Source organism: Excalfactoria chinensis, chromosome 16, assembly GCF_039878825.1.
Source record: "Excalfactoria chinensis isolate bCotChi1 chromosome 16, bCotChi1.hap2, whole genome shotgun sequence".
Classification (NCBI taxonomy): Eukaryota; Metazoa; Chordata; class Aves; order Galliformes; family Phasianidae; genus Excalfactoria; species Excalfactoria chinensis.
This window is the reverse complement of record NC_092840.1, coordinates 7,375,161-7,402,510: the sequence shown is the minus strand read 5'-3', so window position 1 is coordinate 7,402,510 and position 27,350 is coordinate 7,375,161. Positions and strand designations below refer to the sequence as shown.

The 27,350-nt window shown below is 45.1% G+C and overlaps 3 protein-coding genes across 5 annotated transcripts; 1 reads left to right on the top strand and 2 right to left on the bottom strand.

Moving 5' to 3' along the window:
• Window positions 1–10: 10 nt before the first annotated feature.
• On the bottom strand, window positions 11–5,920 carry TMED2 (transmembrane p24 trafficking protein 2). The gene is made up of 4 exons (XM_072351479.1): window positions 5,670–5,920; window positions 4,332–4,524; window positions 1,889–1,996; window positions 11–1,488 (listed from the first exon to the last, which is right to left on the bottom strand). Exons 1-4 carry the CDS (start codon window positions 5,847–5,849, stop codon window positions 1,364–1,366), a joined length of 606 nt encoding a protein of 201 aa, XP_072207580.1. The 5' UTR covers window positions 5,850–5,920; the 3' UTR covers window positions 11–1,363.
• A 1,090-nt stretch (window positions 5,921–7,010) lies between these two features.
• RILPL1 (Rab interacting lysosomal protein like 1) lies at window positions 7,011–25,041 on the top strand. Of its 3 annotated transcripts, none has more exons than XM_072351475.1 (8): window positions 7,011–7,444; window positions 10,467–10,617; window positions 12,771–12,889; window positions 13,334–13,552; window positions 15,665–15,837; window positions 16,343–16,435; window positions 19,861–19,948; window positions 22,183–25,041. In XM_072351475.1, exons 1-8 carry the CDS (start codon window positions 7,142–7,144, stop codon window positions 22,186–22,188), a joined length of 1,152 nt encoding a protein of 383 aa, XP_072207576.1. In that variant the 5' UTR covers window positions 7,011–7,141; the 3' UTR covers window positions 22,189–25,041. The 3 variants fall into 3 exon arrangements, with proteins under 3 accessions (XP_072207576.1, XP_072207577.1, XP_072207575.1); XM_072351476.1 differs by lacking the exon at window positions 22,183–25,041 and adding an exon at window positions 21,672–21,854; XM_072351474.1 differs by lacking the exon at window positions 19,861–19,948.
• Window positions 25,030–27,344, bottom strand: SNRNP35 (small nuclear ribonucleoprotein U11/U12 subunit 35). Its single transcript, XM_072351478.1, has 2 exons — window positions 27,189–27,344; window positions 25,030–26,951 (listed from the first exon to the last, which is right to left on the bottom strand). The coding sequence occupies exon 2, from the start codon at window positions 26,947–26,949 to the stop codon at window positions 26,173–26,175; it is 777 nt and encodes a 258-aa protein (XP_072207579.1). The 5' UTR covers window positions 26,950–26,951; window positions 27,189–27,344; the 3' UTR covers window positions 25,030–26,172.
• Window positions 27,345–27,350: the final 6 nt, after the last annotated feature.

Below are 27,350 nucleotides of genomic sequence, written 5' to 3'. Positions count from 1 at the left end.
ATTGGTCGTCTTTTTTTTTTTTAAGAATTTGTTTATTTATTGAACCTGGGTCATATTTAGATTCACAAGCAATTTTAAATGTACATCTTATAATTCAATTTAAGTGTTTGTTTGGTTTTTTTTACACAAAAATATTGGCACGCAGCAGGCTCCATCGGGTGAAACTCCACCTCGCTGAGAAGCTGCCGCCGGCGTTTGCCCGAGGTTGTAAAATCTTTTTACCTGGAACATGAAAACCTGTAACAAATCTTAAATTAATTGTACAAAACTGCTGTGTGTAACTTGTAGAGGATCCCCCCTGGAAAAGGTCCCGACCCCACCCCAAAAATGATTACAACTAATGTACATCGGTCACAACAGAATCCTGGCTCAGCACCCACACCAGACGCGTCTTTGATTTCCAAACCGATCAGCAGATACCAAGGAAAGTAACTTCATACAAAAACAAACCTACGTGTGCATGAAAAAGAAAACACGCCGGTACTCAGCATGACGCTAACAGTGACCAGAAAATGGCAGATTGCCACTTAAATAAAAGGGCTGCATAGCATTGCAATAAACCCCAAGAACCGTTAACCCTTTGGCATCAGGAATCCAGGCGTCCTGAACGCTGTTCTGCAAGAGCGCCAACAGCCTCAGCTTTGGAGCTGCACGAGCCAAAGGGTTAACTATGGTTCGCCAAGACACTGCAGGCAATGGGCTCTCCCATAGAAAACCTGAAAAAGACTAAAAACCACATGATGAACATTTGGGTGGAGGAGCTATTTTGATACTGGTTACTTCATTAAAAGTCTTGCAGGGTAAGTTGGTGTAATTAGGGCAGATACTGAACGCTTTCTTTTAATCGGGTATGTATATTGGATCAGAAGTTGTCACATCTACTCGTTATCAGATTAAAGTTCCAATTGCTCCTCCATGGCAGTTTGCATAAGAAGGGATTCCTTCAATTGGTAGCGCTGACTGCAGGGTTAACGAGGTGAGAAATGCAACAGGGAGGGCCTTGTACCGTTTTCCTACATAGAACTGCAAGTACTTATGAAAAAGGAAGTTAGAAAAGACACAGACATTGCTTGCTACTACCGTGGAATTACAGCATTGGCAGCTTGCTGGGATCTCGCTTAGCATACAGACTAGGTAGGTTTAAGTGAACAGAAGAAAAAACGGGCCAATTAAGTGATGAGGTTTCAGCATAGCTTTTGCTACAGAAGATATATAAAAACAATTCATTTTTGACCAGGAAGGAACATAAGCAAATAAGTTTTACAGTTCAATAAAGAGGGTTTCGAAACTTTAGTGACTCTTTTTTTGTGACCAGGATGTTTGGTAGACAGTGAACTGAAATCCAGGACCAGGAACTGTACTCTTAAACAACTCTTCGGACTTCAAAAAACCTCTTCAGGTAGTAGATTTGTCCCAGTGTCATGGCAACTAGTACAAGAGCTTCAAAGAATGACCAAAGGACCACTCTGCTGTTTGTGTTGTCGTTAACTGTTGAGGGAAAAGAAAAGCAACAAAGAATTTAAGGCAAAACTTGCAAGATGATTTGTCATAGGAACTGAAGCATTGCATATAAGCCTTACAGTGACATCACTGGTATTTGTAGCACGGCTGTACAAGGCTTCTAGGAACTGAGAACTTGCATAGCCTGAACCAAGCTGCACAGACAGATGTTCATCTCACCTCTGGACACACTGCAACATCCGTCTGTGCTTTTCCTGTATTCTGCATAACAACCTTCATTACGTGAGACAAGCAAATGTAAAGACTGCAAGTATCAAACGTTTCTTACTCTACCGGGAGGACCTGAATCCTTTTTAGTAATTTGAAATAGACTTAAACACAAATCTTAAGAAAAGACGATGAGGCATTGAAGTCAAAAGGCACCTACTTGCTCTATGTATCCTCTCACGAACTTCCATGTACTCCTGTTCATGCTTTACAGCTGTCATGGCCACTGCTAACTCGTTAATCATCTCTTCTAGCTTGTTCTGATGAGCTGCAGAGTAATTTGAGAAGCATCAGAAAGTTATTTACTCAAAAAACCCCATTTTTTAAAACACGTGAACAGTTGGAATCAAGTTCCCATCACAGAGGGAGTTCTGAACAGTGCAGTCTGTACAATGAAAACTTCCTATCCTTACAGCAAAATAGCTTTGCTGTCTCACCGCCACTTTTCCTAACACACTGCTGTGGCATTTACTGAGTGGGAAAACACCTCTCACCACATCCAACTAGATGACAGATGACACCCAATTTAGTCAGTGCAGATCACTTGGATCCAATCTGGGCACACTTCTCCAGAAAAACAGAATGTAAAAATACATGAGATCATTAACACACTATTAGCCACTCTGCAAACACATTCCAATATATTCCAAGCAAATTATCTTAACATAACAGATATATATTTATATATTTTTCTAGTTGTTAAGTTTGCAAAAATAGAACAACTGAGAATTTAGCTTAAGATCATGATGCTGGCAAAACGAGATGACTGTCTGAAGCAACGTATCACATCTTGTGCTCTCCCTGTTTAGCTGTAGCCCAGCATTCAGCAGAAACAATGCCAAAGGGGAACGGCAAATGGCAGGATCTGGCCTCAGGTTCAGGTATGTCACGAAAGCAGAAGAGTAAGAAAACGAACTAATGATAACAGAAAATTAGCTTGAGATAATTCAGCACATGGAAGGAACAGAGATCCGAGATTTAGTGATTTGTCAATCACAGGATCCTTTCAATACCTTCATGCTCAAAGAACCGCCCACTAACAAAAGTTATGCATTATGCAAGTAATTCTCAGAGTTTTCTAGCACCAAGAGAAGTTTGAGCAATCATTCCACAGACACACTCCAGGCAAACATCTCTTGAAGGGAAACATTGAACTCTGAAGCTGCCTAATATTATTTCTTTCTAAATTAACTTATTTCGGATCACGCCCTGAAAACAAACCTATTAAAAATATACACATTTGGGTAACAGACAAAAAGATGTCCAGAGAGTAGCACTCATACAGGTTCTCATTAACGTCTAAGTAGATGTCAAAACAACACTCACTGTGCTAAGATAAATCTCTTAATTTCACAGCTGGTCACTGCAATACGTACAGCTTATTGGAGAAGAAATGACAGTCTCAGGTATTGTTTAATCTCATTTAAAAAACAGGGAGAAGCGTCTATCTTAAAAATTAAAGCTCTATTAGTATTCCTTAGAACTGATGGCTGCAGTGTTCGTTCACATTCAACAAAAAGATTTAACTGAGACTTTAAAAAGAAAAACCATGTTAAGAAGTAGTTAAATTTCATCAAGGGACATCAATCAAGCACCCAATTCACACCATTATTTACTCACTAAAATAGAAAAAAAAAAAGACAATTTTCTTTCTAGCTTCAGTTAGTGAGTTCTAAGGAAAACTTTCCAACTTGTTACCCAAAAACTTCATTTCCAGAAAATGGCAACTTTCCAGTTTTTTCTCTTGTAACATGTTTGCTAATTCATGTCCTCGGTGGAATTTGTTGCTTCCAAAAGCTCTTGATTATCCAACGTTCAACTTTAGTTACTAAACATTGTTTAATGCTCGTGGATGCTCATTGTTTTAGTTCAATTCCACCTAAAGCATCCAATCGAGCCTTCTGTTAGCCACAAATAATGACCGGATGACAAAGTGTCACGGTCAGTTTGAGGAGCTGATCCCAAGAGCTGCAAAGTATTTCAACCTCTCGATGGAAGCTTGCAGTGCTCAGCATTGCTCAGAATCAGACCTTTGATGTAGTTTATTAAAAAGACATTCTCATGCTACAAACAAACATTACAGAGAAAAAGCAAACGTTAGCTGTTAGTGAATAAACGTATGCAAAAGACAAGATGCTAATGAGCTTTCAAAAAGCAGTACACATACCATCCCAGGTATCTCCACCACCTAGAGGAAAGTGTAAGAGATGAACACAAGTACAGGACAAAAGGCTGCAGATAAAACAATAACTTACATGGCTACGAGAAAATCCTTTTCCATTAGCACATCTATCAAAGAGTTCAACTAATGCATACGGCAATCTACATATTGCTGAGCAAACTAGAAATCAGAGAAAGAAACCGATGAAAAGACTAAAAGATGAAAGCATTTGTTTCTGCAGACGGCCAAGGGATTCCCCGGTGATTTTGCATTAAGTTGTGCCACGTGGTCTAAAAACATCCATATCCATTTTAGCTGTGCAAGAGAACAGCTGCCTAGACCGCCTGAAGAAACAGGAATTCTGAGAACCCTAGTCACATTCACGAGTCATGCAGGTTAAAGCTCTCAAAAGAACCTTTTTCCTTTCAGGAGTCTTCCTCACCTTCTGTCTCCATATCTTGCCCCTTTGGAGCTTCCCCGATATCAATTGTGAACATCACTATCTTGGGAGTCATGGTGGACATTCTGTTACTAAAACAAAACTTGTAAGTTCCATCCATGTGGGCGGCAAACGTGTATTTTCCACTGGACTCTCGATCCCCTTTATAAATTCCTTTATTATCAGGCCCCGTAATCTGGACAGGGAAAACAACACATCATTCATTTTATTTAAAATACAGTGTTTTAAAATGCAGCAATACCAGTTGGGCGCATATTTTGAAGTCACCCAGTCAAACTGACCCATAACACCTTTAAATCTGACTGCTTTGGTGATGTTTCTATTTTCTTCCCCCCAGCACAAAAGCACTTCTGTGTTTTCCTGCACGGGAATCTTTAAAACACCCTCTCTGTAAAGAAAGCCATATAAAAGCTTTGCTTACCGACCGCCTGTCTTCAAGATAAGAAGCATTCGATAACAGGAGAGGCATAAGCTATCTACAACCCTGGCTGTTGACCAAATTAACAACTGCAGGGGAAACCTTATCTCTGATGTTTGGAGGGAAACAAAAGGGAATAAAGGACACTCTCCAGGACAGCTATAGTGCTGTGGGTGCACAGTTGTGCAATGCTGCAGCTGTCAGCTCAGACAGGCAGAACAGAGCGCTAAGCCACGAGAGTCACCGTGACCTCATGCCTTCCCCTGCACCGAGACACCAAAACCAGCCTGTAAGCTCCCATCACTGACTCCAGGATGGAGGTCTGCAGCCTCCTGTCTCTTTTTCTTGTATCAGAACTGAATCATTTTCAACCATTACATCTGATTTCAGCAACAGCTCTCACGTTGAAGCTACCCCACAGTAACTACCTGCTCCTCACCAAGATGAAAGGCTTGTTCATTCCTTATACACTCAGCGCTTCAGAAGGAAAGAATAAACGCTCCCACAAAGAGCGACACACAGGAAAACCGCTTCGTTCTTCCCGCCAAGGAAGGCTTCACTGCGCCAAGGCCGCACGGAGCAGGACCTTCCATAACCCGGACCTTCCATAACCCGGACCTTCCATAACCCGGACCTTCCATAACCCGGAGAGAGGCTCCAACAGCGGCACAACGACTCTCCTCCTACAGGAGCACCAGCCGCCCCGAGGAGGTGCAGCTCCACAGCGACCCCGCGGCCTCACAACCGGGGGCGGCCGAACGCGGCCCGCTCCCCCCACAGGCCCCGCCGCCGCCGCCCGGGCCTCCCGCCCCGCCCCGCTCCTCCGCCCCGCTCGTGGCGCGCAGTGCCCGGTTCCGGGGCTGACTCCCCGCTCGGCCCAAGGTCGGGCGGTCCCGCCTCACCTCCACGTCGATGTCCAGGAAGCCCCCCTCGGCCACCTCGAAGATGAGCCCCATCTTCGTTCCGGACGGCACCCGCTCCAGGAAGCATTCCTCCGCGTGCGCATCAATACTGACGAAGTAGGCGGCGGCCGGAGCCGCCAGTGCGGCCAGCAGCGCCAGCACCGCCCGCACCGGCGACATGGCGGAGCCCAGGGGCACCGAGCGGCGGGCAGCAGGAAAAGGGGAGGGGGACTTCCGGCTCTCGCCACGCCCCTTCCGGGGCACGGGGCCGCCGCTCATAGGCCGGCGCGGCCCCACTGCCACGTACGGCTCCGCGCTACGGCGGCCGGCACGGGACAGAGCAGGAAGGGACGGCGCCAACCCTGAGGAGAGCGAGGCGCGAAGTAGGAGGCGGAGCCTGTCTTCTAGAGCAACCAATGAGCGAGGAGCAGGTTGCGGCGAGCATCCAATCAGCGCGAGGAGGAGAGAGGGGGGCCTATCAAAATGCGGCGGAGTGAAGGGCAGAGCGGCATTGGATGAAGAGCGGAGGAGGCGTTGCCTGGCAACTGCGGAGCGCGGGCTGCGCACTTCTGAGGCGCCTTTGGTTTGCCGGGCGAGCTGGTGGTGCTGCGAGGCCGTTTGTGTCCGCCCTCGGCTGAACGGCTGCTGCAATCCGGGTACTGCATCTGCGTGGGTAAACACGGGGCTGTCACAGCCACAGGAGGCCTTGGTTGTCCTCACAGTGTGGATTGAGCCCCTGCACAGCCCGAGCTGCGAACAACAGCTTTGTGAACAACAAGCAGACGTCATAGCGCAGCGTTGTTATAAATCAGGCAATTGAATATCAGCTGTCCGGGCACTTGTGGCCCAGATCAATGAGTGAGGAAGCTCAGAGCTCTCCCAGCTGACTGACGAGGCGTTCATTATTCCTTCAAGACATGCAATTAGAGCCTACAATCGTTCAGGGCACATTAAAGACCCGCCCAGAGCACCTCGAAGCGCTCCAGGACCATTCAGAAGCGCACAGTAACCCTGTAGATAAAGTCCTGACAGCCCAAACCACCCAACCCCATCCCGCTGTAGTGAGAGCGAGGCCGACTACTCCCCCCCCCCCCCCAGCGCGGCACAGCACGGCGGCACGCAGAGCCCGGCGGCAGAGCGCATGCGCGGGGCCTCCCCCGGCCGTCCCGTTTCGTACCATTGGCTCCGAGCGGCGCCGAGGGCGGGAGGCGAAGCGGGGCGGGCGCGCCCTCCTTTCCTGCCGCCGCCGCCGCCGCTCCCTTCCCGCCGTGCGGCCAAGTTGGAACCCCGCCCCGCCAGCTGCCCGAGGTACCGCCGGGCAGCGCACTGCTCTGCTTTGCTCTGCTCTGCTTTGCTCTGCTCTGCTTTGCTCCGCTCTGCTGTGCCGCGAGGCCCGGCCCGGAGAGCGGCCCGCCGAGGGGAGCCGGGCGCTCCGCCGCCGCCTATGAGGACGCCGCGGGGCTGGGAGAGCCATGGACGGCGGCGGCGGAGGGGTGGTGCCCCCCGCCCTGGAGAAGAACGCGGCGGAGCTGACGGTGATGGACGTGTACGACATCGCCTCGGCCGTGGGGCAGGAGTTTGAGAGGGTGATCGACCAGCACGGCTGCGAGGCCATCGCCCGCCTGATGCCCAAAGTGGTGCGGGTGCTGGAGATCCTGGAGGTGCTGGTGAGCCGCAACCACATCAACCCCGAGATGGAGGAGCTGCGCCTGGAGCTCGATCGGCTCCGCCTGGAGAGGATGGACCGCATCGAGAAGGAGCGCAAGCACCAGAAGGTGGGGGGACGTTCTTGGGTGTAGCGAGGGATGGCTGCGCTGTCCTGCGGCTGGTTGTTGCTTCTTTTCTTCCTCCCCTCCTGGAAGTTTCCTTCCTCCTTCCTTTTCTCCACCCCTTCCCCGCTCGCCGCATTTCCGTCCCCTCGCTTTTCCCCTCTCCAGGATGAGAAAGCAGCGCTCCTTCCCACGGGGCCAGCGAAGGTCGCTGCGGTTGTCCCCCTTTTTATGCGTAGCTGGAGGTGATGTTGAGTTCAGGATTCCTGGTGCGCTCACAGGCGGGTCAGAGCGAGCTTAAGGCAGTGTTGGAGCTGTGGAGTGGGAAAGAGCACAGTCCCAGATTGCACTCCATAACACGCTCCCCACAGAAGACATTCCCCATATCCTGTTTCTGTCCCGGGACATCACGAGCAGCTCCGTTCACTGCAGTGGAGGTGGCAGATCCATTCACATCATCTAGATAACAGATCAGAAGAAATGGTTCTTCCAGCAACCTGCTGTGCTCGGTCAGCTCATTCCATTCCTGCTCACTCATGGAGGAATAGGGAGGAAACAGGATTTCTGGAGGAGAGACCCCAAGTTTCAAGAGTTGGGCTCAATGTGTATCTTCTCAAATAGTCACGTAGGGCACTTTTGTTCAGCTCATGAAAAAAATCCAAGCTAATTCTTGCAATATTTTGCAGAAGGATTCATAGGAATAGGGTCTCTGAACAGGCTGGTAGAGGATCTGTGGTGCCTAAAGCGCTGGTGAGACTGCAGGGTATGAAGCCTGCTGGTCTAGGGAATAGACACAGCCGCAACATGCTGCCGTGCTTTTGCACTTCTTGCACGTAGCACTTGGAGGCAAGTGGGTGGGCAGTTATGCTGGTCCTGTGCTGTCTACACAGTCAGATGTTCCTACTGATTTCTGAGACCCCTTCATTGTCAGCCAACAGTAATTCCTTATCTCCAGGTGTTATAAGTGCTGCCTGGTGAAATGAATATAGAGCTGGGCCAGGCAGCAGCACACCCAGTATCCTTGCACAAGCAGACAGTCCGCACAGAAGCTTCTGAAGTCCATGTATGTGTTAAAAAGTTTCCTAAAGGTGTCAGCTGCCAAAGGCTGCCAGATGTCTTCCTATCCCTGCCAACTCTCTGCTCTGCTCTGCCAGCGCCTGTAGTAGTCACGAGATGCCTCTGGGTGTGTTCAGACAGTCCAAGTGGAACTTTGCTGGGAACTTATTGAGCAAGGAGGACAAAATATACAGTGCAAAATATACAGATGTGGGTTTTTAAATCAAGTTGATTGCCAGTACACTGTGTCACTGCAGACCAGGAGTGTCACGTCCAGCATATTCCCACTATAAGGTTAGAAGACTCTTACACCTCAGGTACTGGTAAAAAGAAAAGGCCAGAGACTGTGAAATGTTTGTGAACAAGAAGCATCCAAAAGCCAACCCAGATGTGCTTTTAGTGGTCCTTTAGCACTCCACTTCCACATGGGAATGCATTTTGCCAGGCTGAGCATGCCTGCAGTTTTCTGATCTAACTGGCACCCACTGGCCCATCAACCTCCTGCCTCCTCTGTCTGATGCTTCTGCTAATGAGGGCTCAAAAGTTCATTTCTGCTCCAGTTCATTGGGCTCTTCAATAGCAATAAATAAGAAAGTTTGCTGAGTTAATCCTTATTAGAACCTTCAGAGCGTAGCTGCATTTGAACTATGTAAGTTCAGAGGCTGGGGTTTTTGTTGTTTGGTTTTAACTCAGTATGCTTCTAACTGAAATCTGCTGTTTCATTTTTCAAACTAGGTCAGCACGCTGTTCTAGCTGCAGAGTTATATGCAGCATCACTGTAAATAGTCTAGGTATTTGGCAATATAAAGTTTCATTGCAGATTTGCGTTTCTCAAGACAAAGAGTTTCGAGTGAAATTAGCAGTGATTCATGAAATATTCTTAATGAAGTCCATCAATCATGATAGGCAATCTGTGTTGTTTATAATCTTATTTGTCATGTTTTGTTTTCTGCAAAACAGCACACGAGGAGGCATTATAAAATGACAGCAATGCCATGATAAATGCTGGAATAACATAGTATTTGGACCTGGAAGTCAATAGGAATATGATATCTCATTATTGGAGCATACTTTCAAAGCTGAAAGCTGTCCTTTAATCTCTCAGCAGAGCTTATTTTAGCCTGGAGCTGTGCTTGGCAGGGTTGTTGTGTTTTGTTGTTAGGTAGGAGAGGGACTTGCTGGATGAATGCAGAAGCCAGCGAATGACTCAGCTGGCTCCAGTGATTTGCATGCAGGTTTTTTTGTTTGCAGCACATACATGAAATGGAGCAAAGAATGTCCCTCACTGCAGAGTACTGCAGCTATGTTTTCAACAAGCACTAAATGGAACATTTTCTTCTTAAGCACTTATACTTTTTGTCCTAACTTGACCTTTACTGGGATTGGTGACAGCTGCTGTTGACACACAGCGTTGTGACAAATGGGAGCTGTTGTTTTGGCCAGTCTAACTGCCACTAACAGAGATGCCACTGCAGTCTTCTGTATAGAACAAGTTCTGTAAGAAGCAGCGCAGTTTCGCCTTGTTTATCATTTGGACTGGGAGCTCTGGGTTTGCTGCACAGCGTCACGTGCTCACTTTACACTTGTGCTCACAGCAAAAATTTAACTGAGAGACGTTACTCCTTCCAAAAGAGTGTGCCTAACACTGACCCCCATCCCTTGCCCACGCTGTGATGTTTGTGGGGCATTTCTAACAGCCTTTGCAGCTGCTTCATGGGATGTGGAAGGCAGCTTTTGCTCACCTTTAGCTATCTGGTCCAACACAGCAATCCCGTGTATTTACATTCAGCACATAGCATAAAGTCTGGGGTTCTTGATGCTGGCATTGGAAGAGTAGATATCTTTTAAGAAATTCAAGTAGTCTCATGTAATTGTTTTCTATGAGAATCATAGAAGGATTATAATGGTTTGATCTCTAAATAGGCCAAAGGCTCTTCATATGTTCAATATGTTGTCCTGGTATATCCTTTAGGAGTTAGAACTGGTGGAGGATGTCTGGAGAGGGGAAGCACAGGACCTTCTTACCCAAATTGCCCAGCTGCAGGAGGAGAACAAACAGCTGATGACCAATCTGTCTCACAAAGACATCAATTTTACAGAAGAGGAATTTCAGAAGCATGAAGGTAAGTCTGATATTTCAAATTCAGCACCTGCTTTTGTGATGAAAGCAATATTTTATCAAAATATTTTGACTAAACATCCTGGCCCTTTTTTTCCCGTGACAAAGCAGGCTTGTCTTTCTACCAGAGGCAGCTCTTTTAACTTACAGTCAGTTCATCTCCTACAAGTAGCTCCATGTCAGCCCACAAACTCCATGTAAAGTGTCAGAATGGCAGTTCTGAGTCACAGGCCATGAAGGCTGATGTTATTATAAAGAACCACCTTCCCCTTTGTTTTCTTACCTTTTTTTTCCACTGGGTATGTAGCTCACTGGAGCTCATGTGCTTCTGTTTAAATATAGCCTTACTCTTTACGTTCAGCTAGCCAAGCAAATGCCACACATGCTTTTCATGTTATTTTTACTGTGTCTATGCAAGTATAATAACAAACAAATCTGTTCCAGAGGTGACACTCTGGGGTCACTTGATATTTATTAGCTGAAATGGTCAACTTAAGTCACGTTAATTTACAGCAAACTGAGCTTGTTATGGGACCTGTTATATCAAATTCAATTGTTTTCCATTTAGGAAATTATGTCATTAATGAGCAGGTTTGTCTCAAATTACTTGTTTGGACAGTGTCAGAAAGCAGTCATGCTGCTTTTTTCTCCTCTCTGTCATTTGATCTGATGCATATAGGCTCTACAGAGGCTGGTTTTCAAGCGAAATGCTTTGTTAGCGAGACTAACTTTGACCAGGCTCCAGTCTTCATATCTCAGCATGATTTGGTGTTGTGATCATGTCTCCCCTTAACGGCTAACTCCCAGGATTAGCAATTGGCTGCTTACTCACCACGCAGTTTGTTAAAGGACTTGTTCTAAGCACAGGCAGCAGAAGCCAGTGATTTAGGTGTGCTGAGGCTTTGAGATCCAATCCTTGCCTATTAATAGTCACATTAGAGTTCACAGACCCTCATTTGAACATAATGAAGATGTTTATGAGAGAGATCAGTACCATCCCACCTAAATAGGAGGTCTCTAAACAGAAAGTGTGTGCTCTGAAAATTGGAGTAGAGCAGCGTTCATACAAAAGGGCACATGCAGTAGAATACAAAATAAATGAGGGATAAATTTGCAGCATCCATTAGTGCTACTCCTCCCTGAAGTGCTCAAGCAGAGCACTAATGTGAAGGTGCTGACTGATCACACTCTCCTAGCAAAATGCCACAAGCAAACTTGTGTCAAACAGGACAAGCAGGCTGCTGTTTCTTTTCTGGAAGAGGAGGTGCTCTCTCAGACTGGCCGTGGTAATACAGACAAGCAGCAGGATGCCAAGAGTCATGTAAACCTCCTGTGCTTGGCTGCAGAAGAGCCCACCATTCCCTTTCCAAAGTGAAGGCAAACTTCTGTTAGGAGTATTTAGGAAGTAGTATTGCTACAAGCTCTGATCAACGTTTTGGTCTGCTATGATAGGTGTTGTCTAAATACATCAGTAAACAGTTTTCGTTTCTTTAATCCTTGGAACAATGCTGTGATCCCAGCAATTAACAGGAAGCTGTGAATTCATAGGATGTGTCTAGGGAAGGCAGCTGGGTGTGCCATTTCAGATCTTGCAGATATTAGACTTTGAGTCATTTAGAGATAATTACATTTAGGGCACTTAGTGATTTCCCACTTCGCCAGTGCTGGAGAAAATGGAAGGAGATGTGACTGTTTCGCAAACACTTCCCACCTTTCCTTTCCCCTCCTCCTGAAATAAAAAGGATAATGTAGTGATCAGTGCATGCAATTAAGTCTTTGATGCTCACCAGATGTTAGAGAGAAGAGTGAGCATAGTGGGAGGAAAAGTAGTTAGCACCAAAATGGTATTTTATCCTTTAAATAGCACCTGCTATCTGGAGATCTCAAAGCATTACACAGATACCGATGAATATAACTGCACTCACTGTTCCTGGCTCTTAATGGGGTAAAACTGCTGGTCTGAAGTCTCCCTGTAGCCTGGTTTTGAGAGATCACAGATCTTTTATAAGAGCAAGTAGCAGTGCGTATCAGTGTCCTTAGTGGGTGTGAGCCATTAATGCAGTGAAGAATTAGAAGTATCATGGCCCTGTTAGTGTTCTTGGTCTCAGCAGCTCCTGCTTGTCCTTAGTTTGATTTCTGTATTCCTTTTTTAACCAGGAATGTCAGAGAGAGAACGGCAAGTCATGAAGAAGCTGAAGGAAGTTGTAGATAAACAAAGGGATGAAATCAGAGCAAAGGACCGGGAACTTGGACTTAAAAATGAGGATGTAGAGGCTGTAAGTGGCTCTTGCTTTTCCTGTTTCCCTTCTTTCTCACCCATGTTTCTATAACCTTCTTTCATGAAAAGAAAGAACTTCTGTCTTATCTTTCTCTCTTCTGCTTTGGATTAAGATATTATTCGGAATCCTGGAAACCAGCCTGTCCTTGAACTTTGCTTTTATGAAACAAAATATTGGAAAAGATGAATTTGTTTTTATCTGGAGAATTCCCTGTGCTTGGGGGAAAGTACCTGTTTTTACTCTGGAAACCAATTAAAGAAGTTTTAGTGACTGCAATTGTGGTAGGAAATTAGATATTAAAAAAACTGCTTGGGGGTGAGGAGAGTTTTCCAGATTAAATTTAATAGGAACCCACTACTTATTATTTAATGTAGTGTCTGGGATTGGTCGCCATGGGTGATGGCTGAATGGATACTGACAAACTGCATCAATGTTTTGCAGCTTCAGCAGCAACAGAACAGGTTAATGAAAATCAACCATGACCTGCGGCACCGCATCACAGTTGTTGAGGCTCAGGGAAAGGCACTGATTGAGCAGAAGGTGGAGTTGGAAGCATATCTGCAAACCAAGGAGCAGGAGATGGGCACCCTACGAGCAGAGCTGGGGAAACTGAGGGAAAAACTGCAGGGTGAGGACAGCCAAAATGGGGAGGAAATACAGGTAAGAGGCATTTTAAATTACTTTCTAAAAACAACCTTTTACAGAACCTCAGTCTCCATACCAAGCACCTCCTTGGATAAATGAGATTGATATGAATCAGAGGCAGCAGTGGGGCTCAAGGACAGCATGGTTTCATTCAGGTGTGGCATACAGAGATCAGCATCACTCAGTGCGCTGTCACAGGACAGGCCCTGCCTGAATGGATGACAACCCAATGGAACAGAACCCTATTTCTAACACACAGAACCAGTTGTGCAGAAGGCAGAGTGGCAGGACAGGTTAGCACTAGGATGTCTGCATTAGAGGACAGCTCTCCCCTGAGTCTTGGTGACACATCACGCTTTCTAGGGAGAGTACTCTTCTGGTCATGCACTGGGCTGCAGAACTCCCCAGATACCAGAACAAATCATTGCTTACGAGAGCATTCCACTAAAAGTACTGTAAGGGAGTCCAAAATCTCTGGAGTACCAGCTGTTAGTTTGTATTCAAAGCAGACAGTGTTTTGGTAGCTCTGTGTTAGTACATTTGGGTTCGTTTTATTTGCTCAGATCAGTCCCTTCCCCTAAAGGAAAGCAAAGTGATCTTCTAGTAGTCTGGATTTTCAAAAAGATGAACAACTGACAGGTAGTTTAAGCCTTGTTGAGTATGCAAATCTGTAAGTCCTGATGGGTCCTGAAGGTGCAATGCACTATGATAGCAGAGGCACCTGAACCATAGTAGAAAGGAAATTGTAGCAGGAGGAGTCCTAGAGGGAGAGCAGAACTCTGTGCTCAGCGCATACCTGAGGGCAGAATGCTGGCATGCAGTGGAATGTGCCTACTTTGCCTGAAGTCCCTGCTTTATTTCAAGTTCTTAAAGTGCTGCCTACCCTCTTTAGGCTTTTGTGCATTTGACACTACTACTGTCTTACTCAAGTGAAAGTGCTGTGTTTCCCTTTCCTAATACTGCCCTTAAAAAAGCACAAAGTAGGATAAGGAGTATTGTGATATGAAAGAATTTGAAGGAGCACTGAGGCATGGAGCTGTTTGGCTGTCTGTGTTGATAAGAGCTCCAGTACTGAGCCATGTAAGAAGCACAGTGGCGCTGTACGTGCCTGATAGACTGCAGCTGAGAGCATAACATATAATTCACTTGTAATAGGACAGAATGTACATCAGGAAGCAGTGGTAAAAGCTGGTGGAGTAACCTGGTACCCCAGGAATGTAACAGCGACTAAACATGTCACTGCTGAGTTGGGCAAGCGCTGTATTCATGATGAAAAGGATGACTTCATTGCTTTTAATTCAGCCAGGACACCCAGCTTTGTAAACAGGGCTGCAGAGCATAGGCCTAAAGCCAGCATGTGTGAAAGTGTCTTCAGTCTCTGGAGAGAAAGGATGCATTCTTTACCTCTTTCTGGCTCATCTGTTCCATGGCAATGGTGTCTCTTCTAATTAGAGTCGCTGCCCACTTTCTTTGCCAGGATGATAGCTGGACAGGAATTGTAGTGGTAAGCAGAAAGTTAGAATAGCTGCATGCTCTGCAATGGATGTTGCTTCTTGGCTTTGATCAGGTACATTTGCATTGGTTACAAGCTGCTCAGGCTTAGCAAAATACAGCAAAAAATAGATTATTTGGGGAAAGGTGTGGGACAAATATATAGCCAAAAGAAGAGGCGTCAACTCAGATTCTATACCCTAATTGTTAGAAGTATTAACTCCTTAAATGGACTTGTTTATCAGAAATTAGACTCTACATTTTCAGAGGGCTTTCTAACAGTCTGCGTTCCACAGGAATTTCTCCATAAGAAATCTTATCTCCTGTGCGGTGGCTCCGTTTGGACGCAGTGCTTAGGCTGGTAGAAGCAATCAGGGCAGGTGTTTTTGTATTCCCACTGTGAATGTCAACGGTCTTTGTGAGCACAAGGAAGAACAAAGTGATCAGATCACTGAGCTGTTCCCGCTGACAGTTTTCAACATGAATTCCTTCTACTTTTTTTTTCCTCTTAAAGCTGCTGTTCCTCTTAAAAGAGTATTTAATAGTGCTAAAAAGAAAGAAGGGGAATAAACTGATAAATAAACTTCTCAGAAATGTGTTCACACAGTGAATTTAAAGCTGTCTTACACTTCCTAGACAGAACCAAACAATGATGACTGCCTCTCAGAGTCAGAAAAGATGGCAATGGACTTAAAAGATCCAAATCGTCCAAGATTCACCTTGCAGGAGCTCCGAGATGTCCTTCATGAGAGGAATGAATTGAAATCTAAAGTGTTTTTACTTCAAGAAGAGCTTTTATATTACAAAAGGTGAGTTAGATTTCTTCTCCTGTTGCATGCTACACACAGAGGAGCTGTAGAGCAGCACTAGGAAACAGCAGATGTGCTCTTAAATGGTCTTAGCAAACAAAGGCTGAAAGCAGAGGCTTAAAGCACAAGGGCTTTAGTTACTGTATATCTGTTTTATCAACACTGCAAAAAAATATGTCCTCCTTAACTCCCAGATTATCCCCCAGTTTTGGAAAGATTACAAGCATTTAATAAATGTTAACTCAAAAAGTAAGGATAAGACTGGGACTAAAATCGAGATTGTGGAATTTTTATTCATTGTCTTCTTCTTATGCCTTTTCTTGTCATAATGAAAATATTGAAAGGAGGCCCAGTTTTAGGTGCTGTTTCTCAGTTGACAGAAATTTCTGCTTGGAACAGATCTTTTACCTTTCTTTATAAGTAGCACTGCTTTAGGTTGAGTGTTAGAACGTAAAGCTTTCACGGCTTGAGAGGAAAACATTAATTCTCTCTTCTTTCTTTTAAGTGAGGAAATGGAAGAAGAAACAAGACCTCCTCAACCTGCACCCATAATTCAATCAAAACCCTCAACTCAGCCTGAGTCTGGAATCAAACGACTGTAAGTAGCGTATTTTCTAAGGGTCCTAGAAATGGTCTCCAAATGCTGAACATTTCTTATGGATTGAGCAGTTTTTGAAGAAATCCAGAATTAAGGTGGCCGCATCCCTAATGTGTATGGGAGAGACGTTGAGTGGCTGTGTTTTCTCCAGAAAGGAATGTTGGGGCTTTGTTTAAGTGCAAGTCCCAGTTCTGTAATGCACAGTCCCTAAGGTGGTAGAATGTCACAGGCAAACCACTGGGCCCCAGCTCATTCTCAGAAGATGTTGTTCCCAAGTAAACCAACTGCAGACCTGTAGCATTTGGGCGTGGAGAGCAATAACCATGACCTTGCTGTGCCTGTTTCATTGCTAATCCAAGCCTTTAGATTCTGACAAGCACTTGTATAGCACAGAAACTTTTTGTTTGCTGAACTGCCTGGTGGGGGAGGGTGCCAGCTTTTTTGGCTATAAAGAACCCCTTCCTCTTCTGGTGAAGTATTTAATGGTGCTATCCAAAAGCTAAGTTTGCTGTCAGTTGTACTAGTTAAAACTTGGTTATGAAGTCAGTGTTAGCCAAACCATTTGTCTGTCAAAATTCTTTCCTTCTAATGATTTTTACTCCAAACTAAATCTTTGGAGTTGTTATGATACCGGAAGCTTAACTTTTTTTAACTGTATAAATTCTTTTATTTGTTTGCCCATAAAAAGCTCTCCCATCCCCACATCCATAACCTCCAGCCCTTGTTTTATAACAGCAGCAGCCCTGTGAGAGTGAGTTTCCTGGGAACATCTGGGCTGGTCCAAAACACCATAAAGTCAGGAGGGCGTTTTTGATTATTTTCAGTAGTCTTCAGCTTCCCTCTGTGCTTTGTTTGCTAAGAGAACCCTTCCTCTCACACGGCTGGAAAATACACTTGAAGATGGGACTTAAGTTTTCATTCTGCAACTGCAGTAATAACACTTGGACTCACAAGATCTCCCTCCATTGTAATTCTTCTTTCCTTTCAATTACTGTAGTGCTTTTTTAAGAGGTTTTGTAAGTGTTAGCCTCTACCTTCTGCATTCATACATAAGCAATGCAGGGAGCCATGATAGGAGGCATATAAGTGTTTTCACCAAGTTATCTTGACAATTTCTTCCCCTCGATTAATGTATCAGTGAACACCTGCTGAGCATCATGCTAATCATTCAGTCAGTGCACATTTTCAGACCCTTATCTTCCTGTTTCTCAGATTCTTTGTTAAATATATAAATGAAAACTCCCACAATAAAAAGTAAAAGCTTCTTATGTTGGTCCCCTTCAGAAAAGGCGACAGTCCTGTTCTGTCTCCCAATATCGTTTCTGCTCTCTCTTCACTTAGCTCTCACATTAAATAAGGGAAGATAAAGCCATCGAGTTACTTAACTAGTCCAAACGATTGTAATGGTGTTCAGATTTGTCTCATTCTTACAGCCTGTCTAGATGGGACTTGTCAGGTGTGGGTTTATTTTCTTTGCCCCATCCTCCATGTATGTGCCATCAGCACTGTGCTTATAGATTGGTTACTGTTACAACCCAAACAGTTCTCAAAGTGGCTAAGAAGGGGAAGCCATGACCTTTGATGCCACATGTGGCATCTGCTCTGTCCTTTTACAACACCTCCAATACTCTCCTGGCCTGTGAGCTGCCTTCTCCCTGTCACAGGCAGAACACCTCACCCGTGACTGTGTAGGTAACACACTGACACACAAAATCTACATACCTAATGACATGAGGAAAACTACCTCTTCTGTCTGTGTTCACAGTGCTTTTATGAATGAAAGTAGGTTTGCTTTGCTCCCTGTTTCAGACTTTTCCTCCTGACTAAACAAAAAGCTAAGTGCAAAAACAAGAGACTGATATTGTAGTCTCAAGAGAAGTTTCATTCTTGCTTGTGTGATGTGCCCCTTTTTTCTCGCCCATCAGTATCTCAGGGAATGAGATGTCCTGTGCCATTTAAGATGTTTCTGTGCAGCACTCACATAAAGAAAACAGAAGTTAGAGTAAGCAGTACTTTTTTTGTTCCCAGTATGCAGGTTTGGGGCAAGCTCTAACTGCGTTCTGATCTTGTACTCATTTATTTCTATGTCTGTCTACCATATTATATGTTAGAGTTTTGATGAAATAACGTAACCAGGAGGCCTTACTGAGGAGGAAGAGTTCAAGGATTAGGAATGCGCCCTCTGTTTTGAGCAGAAAATGCCCTATTGTTTTTACTTCAAGGATATGTGCTTGTTTGTCACTGATGTAATGCCCAAAGCAGCCACAAGTTCCCTTGCTATTCTTGCAGTCTACAAAAGCTGATGTGTCTGTCTGGTTGCCGCAGCTAACCGAGCGTGTCACGATGCATAAAAGCAGATGTTCTTGCTACTGCAAATGATAGAACAATGTTTACTTGTTTGTTTTCATTTTGAATTTAAAAGCAGCAGTTAAGAGTGGCTGTGTTGGGGAGAGCTGCATTTGGTCACAAGTGAAATGTCTTTCGTGATTTCAACTTAATCTTTAACTGACATTAGTCCACAGTTCAAAAAAATATTTGGCACAAGGGAGAACCTCTGAGGAGAATCCTTAGAAAAACAGGAGGGTGTTCCAGGTACGGATGAAGGTTTGTTGGCAGGCTTGTGTGGGGCTGGCTGGGCACTGAGCATCCAGCCAGCTTGCTCCGTCAGCCTCTAAACTGCATGAATTGTACAATGCCTAGCAGAAGTGCTGAACTCTTACAAAGAAGCGGTCTTGCTGCTAGCCAACTAGGAAATACTTCTGCTAGAGTAGTGCAAGGTTTCAGACAAGTATTTAGCTGCCTGCAGTTAGCATCTTTTTGCATGTGAAGCAAAGCAGGTTCTTCTGGAGCAGATACGCAGGCCCTTTAACCAAGCAGCTTGCTTAGGAGGTTACTTTAAGGTTTCAGCTGTGATATTGGTTTTTACCTTGAAACTATCAACCGTAACGTTTGTAGAGTCTTTACCTGCAGTGCTGGTCCTGTCTAACCCTGTTTTCTGTGCAAGGAGCCAGTAGTCACAGCACAGTCCTGTTTTGTATTTCTTAACTTACACCTTCATCCTTCATTTCATTATGTATGTGCCTGTTTGTTTCTTGGGAAGAAAAACGTGCACTCTGCTCTGCATTGCTAGAGGTGGTAATACCTTGATGAAATCCAGCCCAGATTGCTTCACAACAGAAAAGTGGTATCTTTTAGAAATTCAAAAGCAATTTAATCTGTCTCAATGACTTTGCTTTCTAAATAAGAGTTTTTCACTGAGGAGAGCTGTCTTGGGTGATGCAGATCCACCTCTCCCTGTAATATGTCGTGTGTGGTAATTCAAAGTAACCCCGTGTATTCTGTTTACGTCTTTTCTTTTTAATGGAATGCTTTTTCTTTCCCTTGCTCCAGTCTTACCTCTTCTGTGTCTGTACTTTCCTGACCAGGATCTTTACAGCCATAATGCCCATGGTAGCAGCTGGATTGATTCCAGATGATCCCACATTGCAGCCAATAAGAAGACTTGTGTCCCTTGTAGGATTTTATTTTTAAATGTTTGGTACCGTGTTTTGCTTTTGCATGACCTTCTGTTAACATGGACTGCTGGTTGCATTCTCATCGGCTGCCTGTGGGATCACAGAAGCACAAAGTGCCAATCAGAATGACCAGTCAGTGCACCACCCGCCATAGTCCTCTGTGCTCATCCTCCAGTATTGACATTTTCTCACCTTTTGCCTTACTATTACCGTGCTAAGCCAGTCATTACTCACCAGAAAACCATTGCAACGTGCAATTTTAACCAGAATCTCTTAATTTTACTTAGCTTACTAAGCCAGCTGATTGATAATTCACACCGATGGTTTTAAAAGAACCCAAATCATTCTATTTACTTGTTACAAGTCAGTTAGATTTACAGAACATAGCAGTTGAATCTCTACATTAATTTCCAGTGTTAATTATAGACTGTTGCTTCCATGTCTTTCTATCTATGCAGTGCAGATTTTGTCTCTAATTATGTATCTTGGAAATAGAACGTACACTCAGTAACCAATCCTGATGCCCTATTCTGGCATAAGAACAATTTTCAGTGTTTCAGAAGGAATTAGAAATAGGATAATCCCACTTGGTGTCAGCATTATAAGAACAGCTTTCTCTTAATTTCACAATTAAAAAGTGAAAAGAACAATACTGAAACTTACTGCATCCATAGAGCAGTCCTCTGTGTGGACTTCAAGGTACTAAGGCTGACCGTGCCCAGCAGAAAGCCTCAGTGCCTGGACACTTCTCATCTGAATTGACTCTGTCCCTGAAAAGACATACCATCCATGTGTGAATTTATGGGCTCCTGTGGTGAAGGTGGCAAAAAGAACATGAGATTAATTTAGTGCAAAAAGACTTATTTCTCTATGAAGTCTGCACACTTGAAACCAGGAAATGCAAAAGTTCAGGTCCTGCTAGTTACCTTGTGTTGCACTTGTGCAGCCTTTTACAGCTTTCTAGTCAAGATTATTAATAGTAGTAATTACCAATGAGCTTAACTGCATATACGATTGGATGATGGGTTTTTCTTTACTTCATGAAAGCTGCCTTACATGTTGTCTGACACACATACAGCCTCGTGTGTGGCAGAACTCCTTGCTCTGCACAAGGCAGTTTGGAAGGTTGGGATTGTGGTACTGATTGGAAACTGAACGGGGCGCAGCTGGAGAAGGAAGACTGAGGACAGGGGGTTTGGATGGAGGGTCAGGTTTATACCCTGACGAATATTCTACCTTCTGTCAAAGCTGAGTTTATATTTACATAGACTCTTATGTAGAAGCATTCAGCAGTTCTCTTGACACTGTGCAAGCAAAACAGTATTAACCACAGAGAGTGCATCATTAAAGCCAAAAGGGTGCAAGGCCAATTCAAACCTTTGGGGTCTGGCACCAAAACTTTTGCATTTCTCAGCAGACGTAGGCATAGTGCTAACAGCTCTTCTACTGAACTCATTACAAGATGTGAATCTGCTTAATCAAATAACTCCATGCTATAAAAAAAATGCTACTAAGGATTCTCCCAACTGTGTTGTTTAGCTGTGTTGTTTAGCTGGCAGTTTGTCATTGTATTAAATGGCTGTTGGTTCACGTGCGTCATTATCTTACAGCACCCAAGCTGTGTGACAGGAATTGATGTGCACAGTTGTGTGCATTCGCTTACAGCCTCCATCCTGCAAACTCTTGTGCACCTGTGTGCATTTATTCATCTCCCTTCGCAGCAATTGAGTCTGTGCAACAAAACGTGCTCACTTGGAAAAAAAATTGTGGAGGCTTATTTTCTTATCTTATGAATTTCTCTGCTGGCACCACTAAGAATATCCTCTATTTCTGCTTTACAGTAAATTATATGGATTTAACACTAAAGATACCACTTTACTTATGCTAAGAAACTAACCTACATTTTGTGGCTTCTGTATTTTGGGGCTGGGGGAGGAGGAACATACATCTAAACTGATAACTGCACTTGTAGAGTCAGCAGCATTTAGAGCTTATTTGAAGCTTCCGTAGCAAAACTGCTTGAGATTTTGCAATGACTCCATCTCTAATAACATTTTGACATGCACTCCCATCAGGCTTCACCGCCTTGGTTTTTGTGGATGCAAACAGATTTCTTTTGCTCTGTGTTTTGTTGTGCTGTGTACCGTGGCGGGTGGTGGAGGTATTTTCATGATGGTAAACAGTGTTTTTTCTTTTCCTTCCTCTCCCTTTTTCCTCCTCCTACCTCGGAAGGTTTAGTTTCTTCTCTCGTGATAAGAAACGTATGCAGGCATCACAGAAAAACGTCCATTTCCAGGATACTTTTCGTGAATGGTCAAATTCAAATAAAGATGACACCTACACAGAGCAAGGACAAGAAGCCCTGCAACACCTGTGATTAAAAGCCCGAGGTGTCCAGCTTCCTGCAGTACATCTGGACAGTGTAATAACAAGAAGCTTCTGTGAACAGACCTGGCAGTTCGTGGTCTTTATTTGCCTTGCACACCGCGGTGGTTGCGTTCCAGATGAACTCCTCGGAAGGGATCACTCACTGTTTACCTGGTGACTGCTGAAAACAGAATCCAAGCTTCGTAGGAGCAGTTGATACCCAGGGACATGGAAGCTTTTAGATGACTTGTTTCATGCTGAATAACAAGTCTATGGTCTTGTTTGTGCATTAACTACAATAACACGAGCTTATCTAAACCAAAAACAAAAAGGACCTGTGCCATTATTAGAAGTTTGTTTGCAGTGTACAATATCTACTGGCAAAGACTCTGTTACCCTATTTGTTAAAACTTTTGGTTGTTTGCTGTTTTGGTCATTTGGTAAGAGGTTTTTTCAAGAGGGGCACCACAGCTGGCTGCTCTCGTGCAGGTCGTTGCACTGCTGCGTCCTCTCAAATTCAGCTGGCACCTGCATTTTGCAGAGTAACCACTTGGAAATCCACCTGATAGAAAGTGACAAACTGGAGCAGCCTCAAGAGGGATAGCGAGTGTATGTTTCCCTTGATGCTGACAGTGCCTAAAGCATGAAGAAACCCATGTATGAGGTGAGCGTGCCTTGCTTTTTGCCACAAGTTCTGCAGTATTAATGGAAAAAGAATTGCTTACAAGGAGGAATTCTAACACTTGAATTTTTTCTTTCTTACCAGGGACTTTCCCCTAGAGTAGCAGACAGCTGCCGTAAAGGAGTGAGGTCCCCTTCCCACAGGCAGGTTTTGATTTAAGTCACACTCCACTTTTCTGTCTAGGTAAGACTGCCTAACTTCAGAGTAAAAGACATCCTCAGCTGACATGAGCTCTTATAACTCAACTGACTTTCAGGTGACCCCAGCTCAAAACGTGTTCTTTTTTTCTGACTACCCTCAACATTACTTAGGGTGGCAGAGATGTATTCTGTACGTGCAGGATGCTCCGCTGGCACTGACTGATGTGTGGGTAGCCTGCAAGTAGAGAGGACTTAACTCTTAACTTGCCATCAAAAGCCCAACACACAAATGCATCTCAGCTGCCAGGAGGTGGGGTTTACATCTGCTTTGCAATTAAGCATGCGAGACCCTTGGGGCTGACCAAGGTCATGCTTACAAAAAACCAGAACACTAAAGCTCCATGCAGCATAACCACTGTGCATGGTCTGTGGCAGTGCACAACCCGGCACTGCACCTGAGCAGGTGGAGCTGGATGCAGATGGCTGCGGGCTGCAGCTGACATCTTACCCACAGCAACTGCATGCACTCTGCAAACAGCCCCTTCTCAGGAGTGGCACTAAGAACCAGAAGCGATGCTCAGGCTGGAGTAAAGCTCCAGCCACTCTGAGTACTGAATGTCTGAAGATATCCTGAAGGATACTTACATAAGAGCAAACCAGAAGGTTTATTAGTGCAGGCCAGTTCTCAGCCCAGGATGATCCAGCAATAGGTTTGCTAAGGCATGGAGGCAGCAAGCAGTTCTCAGCTCATCTGATGTGAAGCTGTGCAAGAAAATCATTTTTCACAGCAGTGGGCTCTGCTCTGCTCCTGCCTGTAATTGCTCGTTTTGAACACAGACCTTCAGCAGGTTTAGGGTTAGTGTTTGCTGTGCCTGCCAGTTGTCACTGTCATTGCCTGGGGCAGGAGGGAGAAACGTGCCCTTATATTAAAGGCATTTCCATTTGATGTAGCAACAGTAGCATTTGATGCTAATATGAGGCAGAGAGAATTTTGCCTGGTTACATTTTGGTAACACTTCTTAAGTTTTTATGCTTACAGAAAACTGTTTTCATTAAAACATCACTTCCCTCCCTCGCATGAAAGGCAGTTCTCAAATGGAGGGAAGACTTGCTGTAATACTTTAGTTGCTAGGATCCTGATTTCACTTTCACATTGAGTGGGGAATTAAAAAAAAGCACACTACAGTTGTGGGCAGTTCAAATAACGATTCCTGTCTCTCTTTAGAATAGTTTACAGTCATTTGACACATTAGAGATTTAGATGCAGTGAACAGAAACAATGCAGAGATGCAGCAGATTCACAGCCTGAATAAGCACATCACTTTTCAAATCAGCTAAGAGCAATGAATGAGACAACAGAAAGACCCAGGCTGAGCTGTTTTCCCCCAGCATCTAAGCTCATGCATTAAAAACCCAGTCTCCTGGCCTAGTGCATGTAAAGCTGCTCCCACACACTAGAGCCCTGCACACTATTGTTGGGTCAAATCTGCAGCCAATGTCAAACAATGGCACGAAGCAGTACAACCTTCCCCTATTTATCTCTGTAGCCCATTACCTCAGAAATCTAATTAGTTACTCCTGCTAGCATTAACCACTCCGCTCCTCGCTCTCATGTTAGAAACACCGAGTCAATACTCACAAAGTGCCATCAGAAAAGATGGCACATAGGGATGAGTATGTAAAGGGTTGAAGACCCATCATGTAGTTTCTCACTATTTAGCTAAAATCTGCTTTGAAAAAGGAAGGCAGGATGTTGCCGGGTGAAGGGCAGAAACAATCCTGTCTCCAGAGTGCAGGATCACTGAAGTTGTTCTGGGTTTGGTTTTTTTTTGTGTTCTGTTTGTTTTGGGCAGTAAATCATTTTAACAGTTTAATAAATATTTCTGAGAAATGAGTATTTCATCAAGACTTGCATCTTTTTCTTCCTCTGTGTGGAATGTTAACACTACCTGCAGGGGGGGGCACTGCACAGCTCCAACTTCTTGCCCCTGGAAAAGGATTATGGCACTGCTCGTGGAAATACAGCTCCAGGCTGGGCTAAGTTGAGGGTGCAGCTATTCAAAGGCTGACAGAAGTAGAGTTTAAGATACAGACAGGATTTTACTCACAGTGAGGAGGAAAGGACAGTGGATGCAGCTGCAACCACATCTAACCATGACAGTGTCCTTCAATGATTGCTCACCTTATTGATCAGAGGAAGGGGTTTTTCTTTCCTCCTTACTAGTCTGTAGTCTGCATTCCTCTAATCAAAGGTAATGACAGTATCCCGTGACATAAAAAATTGATTTCTTACTGTATGCTTCTCTCACACCTCAAGGAGCTACTTAAGGACATAATATTGCTACAGATCTCACCTGTCTCATCAGTGTCCTCAAGAAAAAAAAGCCACTTCCTTTCAGCTTCTGTTATGGGTCACATTTCTCAGGAGCCTAGTTTGTCGCTACCATTTCATTCCTATTTCTTCATGAAGGGCATCTGTCTCACAAAATGAGTGCGCATCTGGCACACACAGAATTAAATGCTCTCTCACAAACACTGATCCCAGCAGCAAAATGAATAGCACATGAGGTGAGTACTTGATTCTGATGGGATGGTAACACGTGCATTTCTTATTCACCGCTTTAAAACATTAATAGAAAAGTTTAATTTCTCTGAAGAACAATTCAACAAAAGATACCTGCGCTGGAACCACGCTACAGAGAGCTTCTAGCAGATAAAAGTCAAAGGCACAAGACAATAACATCAATGCTGCTTGTTTGGGGAATGCAGCACACAGCCCCGTGCTGAAGGTGACATCTACAACTGAGTCACGTCCACATCTTCCAGAAGGAACAACTTTTTCCAGACCACCTGATATTGTAGATATTGTACACAGATAACCTCCTCCATGCCAGTTCATCCACCATGACAGCAGAGGTATGCCCCCAGCCAGCAGTACGGGCAGTTCTGTGTGTCTCACACTACTCTAGAGACAGAAAAGAGTAGTCGCCATACCCACACTTCCCATCATTCCCTAAGACAAGGTGCTGCCAGCTATCGATGCTTATCATCATCTCTTTGCTTCTTGGCATCTCTTTCCCTGCTCCGGTCTCTATCTCTGTCCTTTCTGTCTCTGTCCTTCCTATCCCTCCCTCTGCTCCTCTCCTCAGTGTCACCCCAACCCCACGACCTCTCTCTTTCTGGCCCTCTCTTCTCTCTGCCCCTTTCATGCTCTCGGTCTCTTGTTCTCCAGTCCCTTGTTCCCTCTTGAGACCAGTTTCTTTTCTCTGCTGAGCCTTCTCCATAGAAATCATTTTTCACATTTGGTAAATTAATGGGTTTCCGGAAAGGTCTGTCCCGTCCTCCAAACCGCAGCTGCCCAGATTCTTTTTTGCCTCCAAAACCGCCTCCGAGCCTCCGAGGAATCCATCCTTTGAGAGTTCTTTCCAGTTCAAAGTCTACAAAGACCTCGTGCTGATCGATAACCAGCCTGTTGGCATCTCTGTGGGCCTTCAGCAGAGCGCGTTCCTCTTTGTACTCGATAAACGCGTAACCCTTGGAAAACCCCGTGACCAAGTCTCGAACCAGACGGATCTTCCTGATGTCTCCATACCGGGAAAAGACCTCCTTTAATTTCTCCTCTGTCGTCTGAAGATTGAGCCTGGCTACGAACAGGGTGAGGTGTGGATCTCCCGTGACACCCTTGTTGGGGACGTAACGCGCCAGCATGGCCCTCCAGATGGCTCGGTCGTGGGGCTCCTCATCCGTGCCATCGATGCTCCCCGCTTTCAGGGGGTCATACTCCTTTGCTATGGGCGCCCAATCGGTCATCGCTAGCGGGAAAAGAAATCGAATTAAACACAGCTCACCGCTGAGTCTTACAAAGGAAAGCAGGCAGGGCTGAAGCGCTTCCCGGAGCGCAGCGATCCTTACAAAAGGGCTCCCCAGCCCTTCCCGCAGCCGCTCGGGATCTCGGACCCGGCCGGGCCCTGTCGGACAGCGGCTGAGGGCCGCGAGGTGTGGAGCCGCCCCGCCTGAAGGGCCCGATTCCCGCCCTCTTCTCCCCTCACCTCTCCTCGCAGCGCGGCCCTTTTCCGGCAGCCGACACTAAGCCGAGGAAGGCCGCGTTCACTTCAGCCGCTCCCCCTGGGCTCCCACACCGCTTTCGGCTGCCGCGGCGCGGAGGAGCGGCGGACACACGTCCCGTCTGAGGCTGAAGGCGGTTCCGGGGC

Coding starts and splice junctions, on each gene's coding strand:
- TMED2 (XM_072351479.1), bottom strand. CDS start 5,849: ATGTCGCCGGTGCGGGCGGTGCTGGCGCTGCTGGCCGCACTGGCGGCT. Junction 4,525..5,669: donor TCCTGGACATCGACGTGGAG/GTGAGGCGGGAC, acceptor TTCCCTGTCCAG/ATTACGGGGCCTGATAATAA. Junction 1,997..4,331: donor GCAAGATATGGAGACAGAAG/GTGAGGAAGACT, acceptor ATTACTCTGCAG/CTCATCAGAACAAGCTAGAA.
- RILPL1 (XM_072351476.1), top strand. CDS start 7,142: ATGGACGGCGGCGGCGGAGGGGTGGTGCCCCCCGCCCTGGAGAAGAAC. Junction 7,445..10,466: donor AGGAGCGCAAGCACCAGAAG/GTGGGGGGACGT, acceptor TATATCCTTTAG/GAGTTAGAACTGGTGGAGGA. Junction 10,618..12,770: donor GGAATTTCAGAAGCATGAAG/GTAAGTCTGATA, acceptor TTTTTTAACCAG/GAATGTCAGAGAGAGAACGG.
- SNRNP35 (XM_072351478.1), bottom strand. CDS start 26,949: ATGACCGATTGGGCGCCCATAGCAAAGGAGTATGACCCCCTGAAAGCG.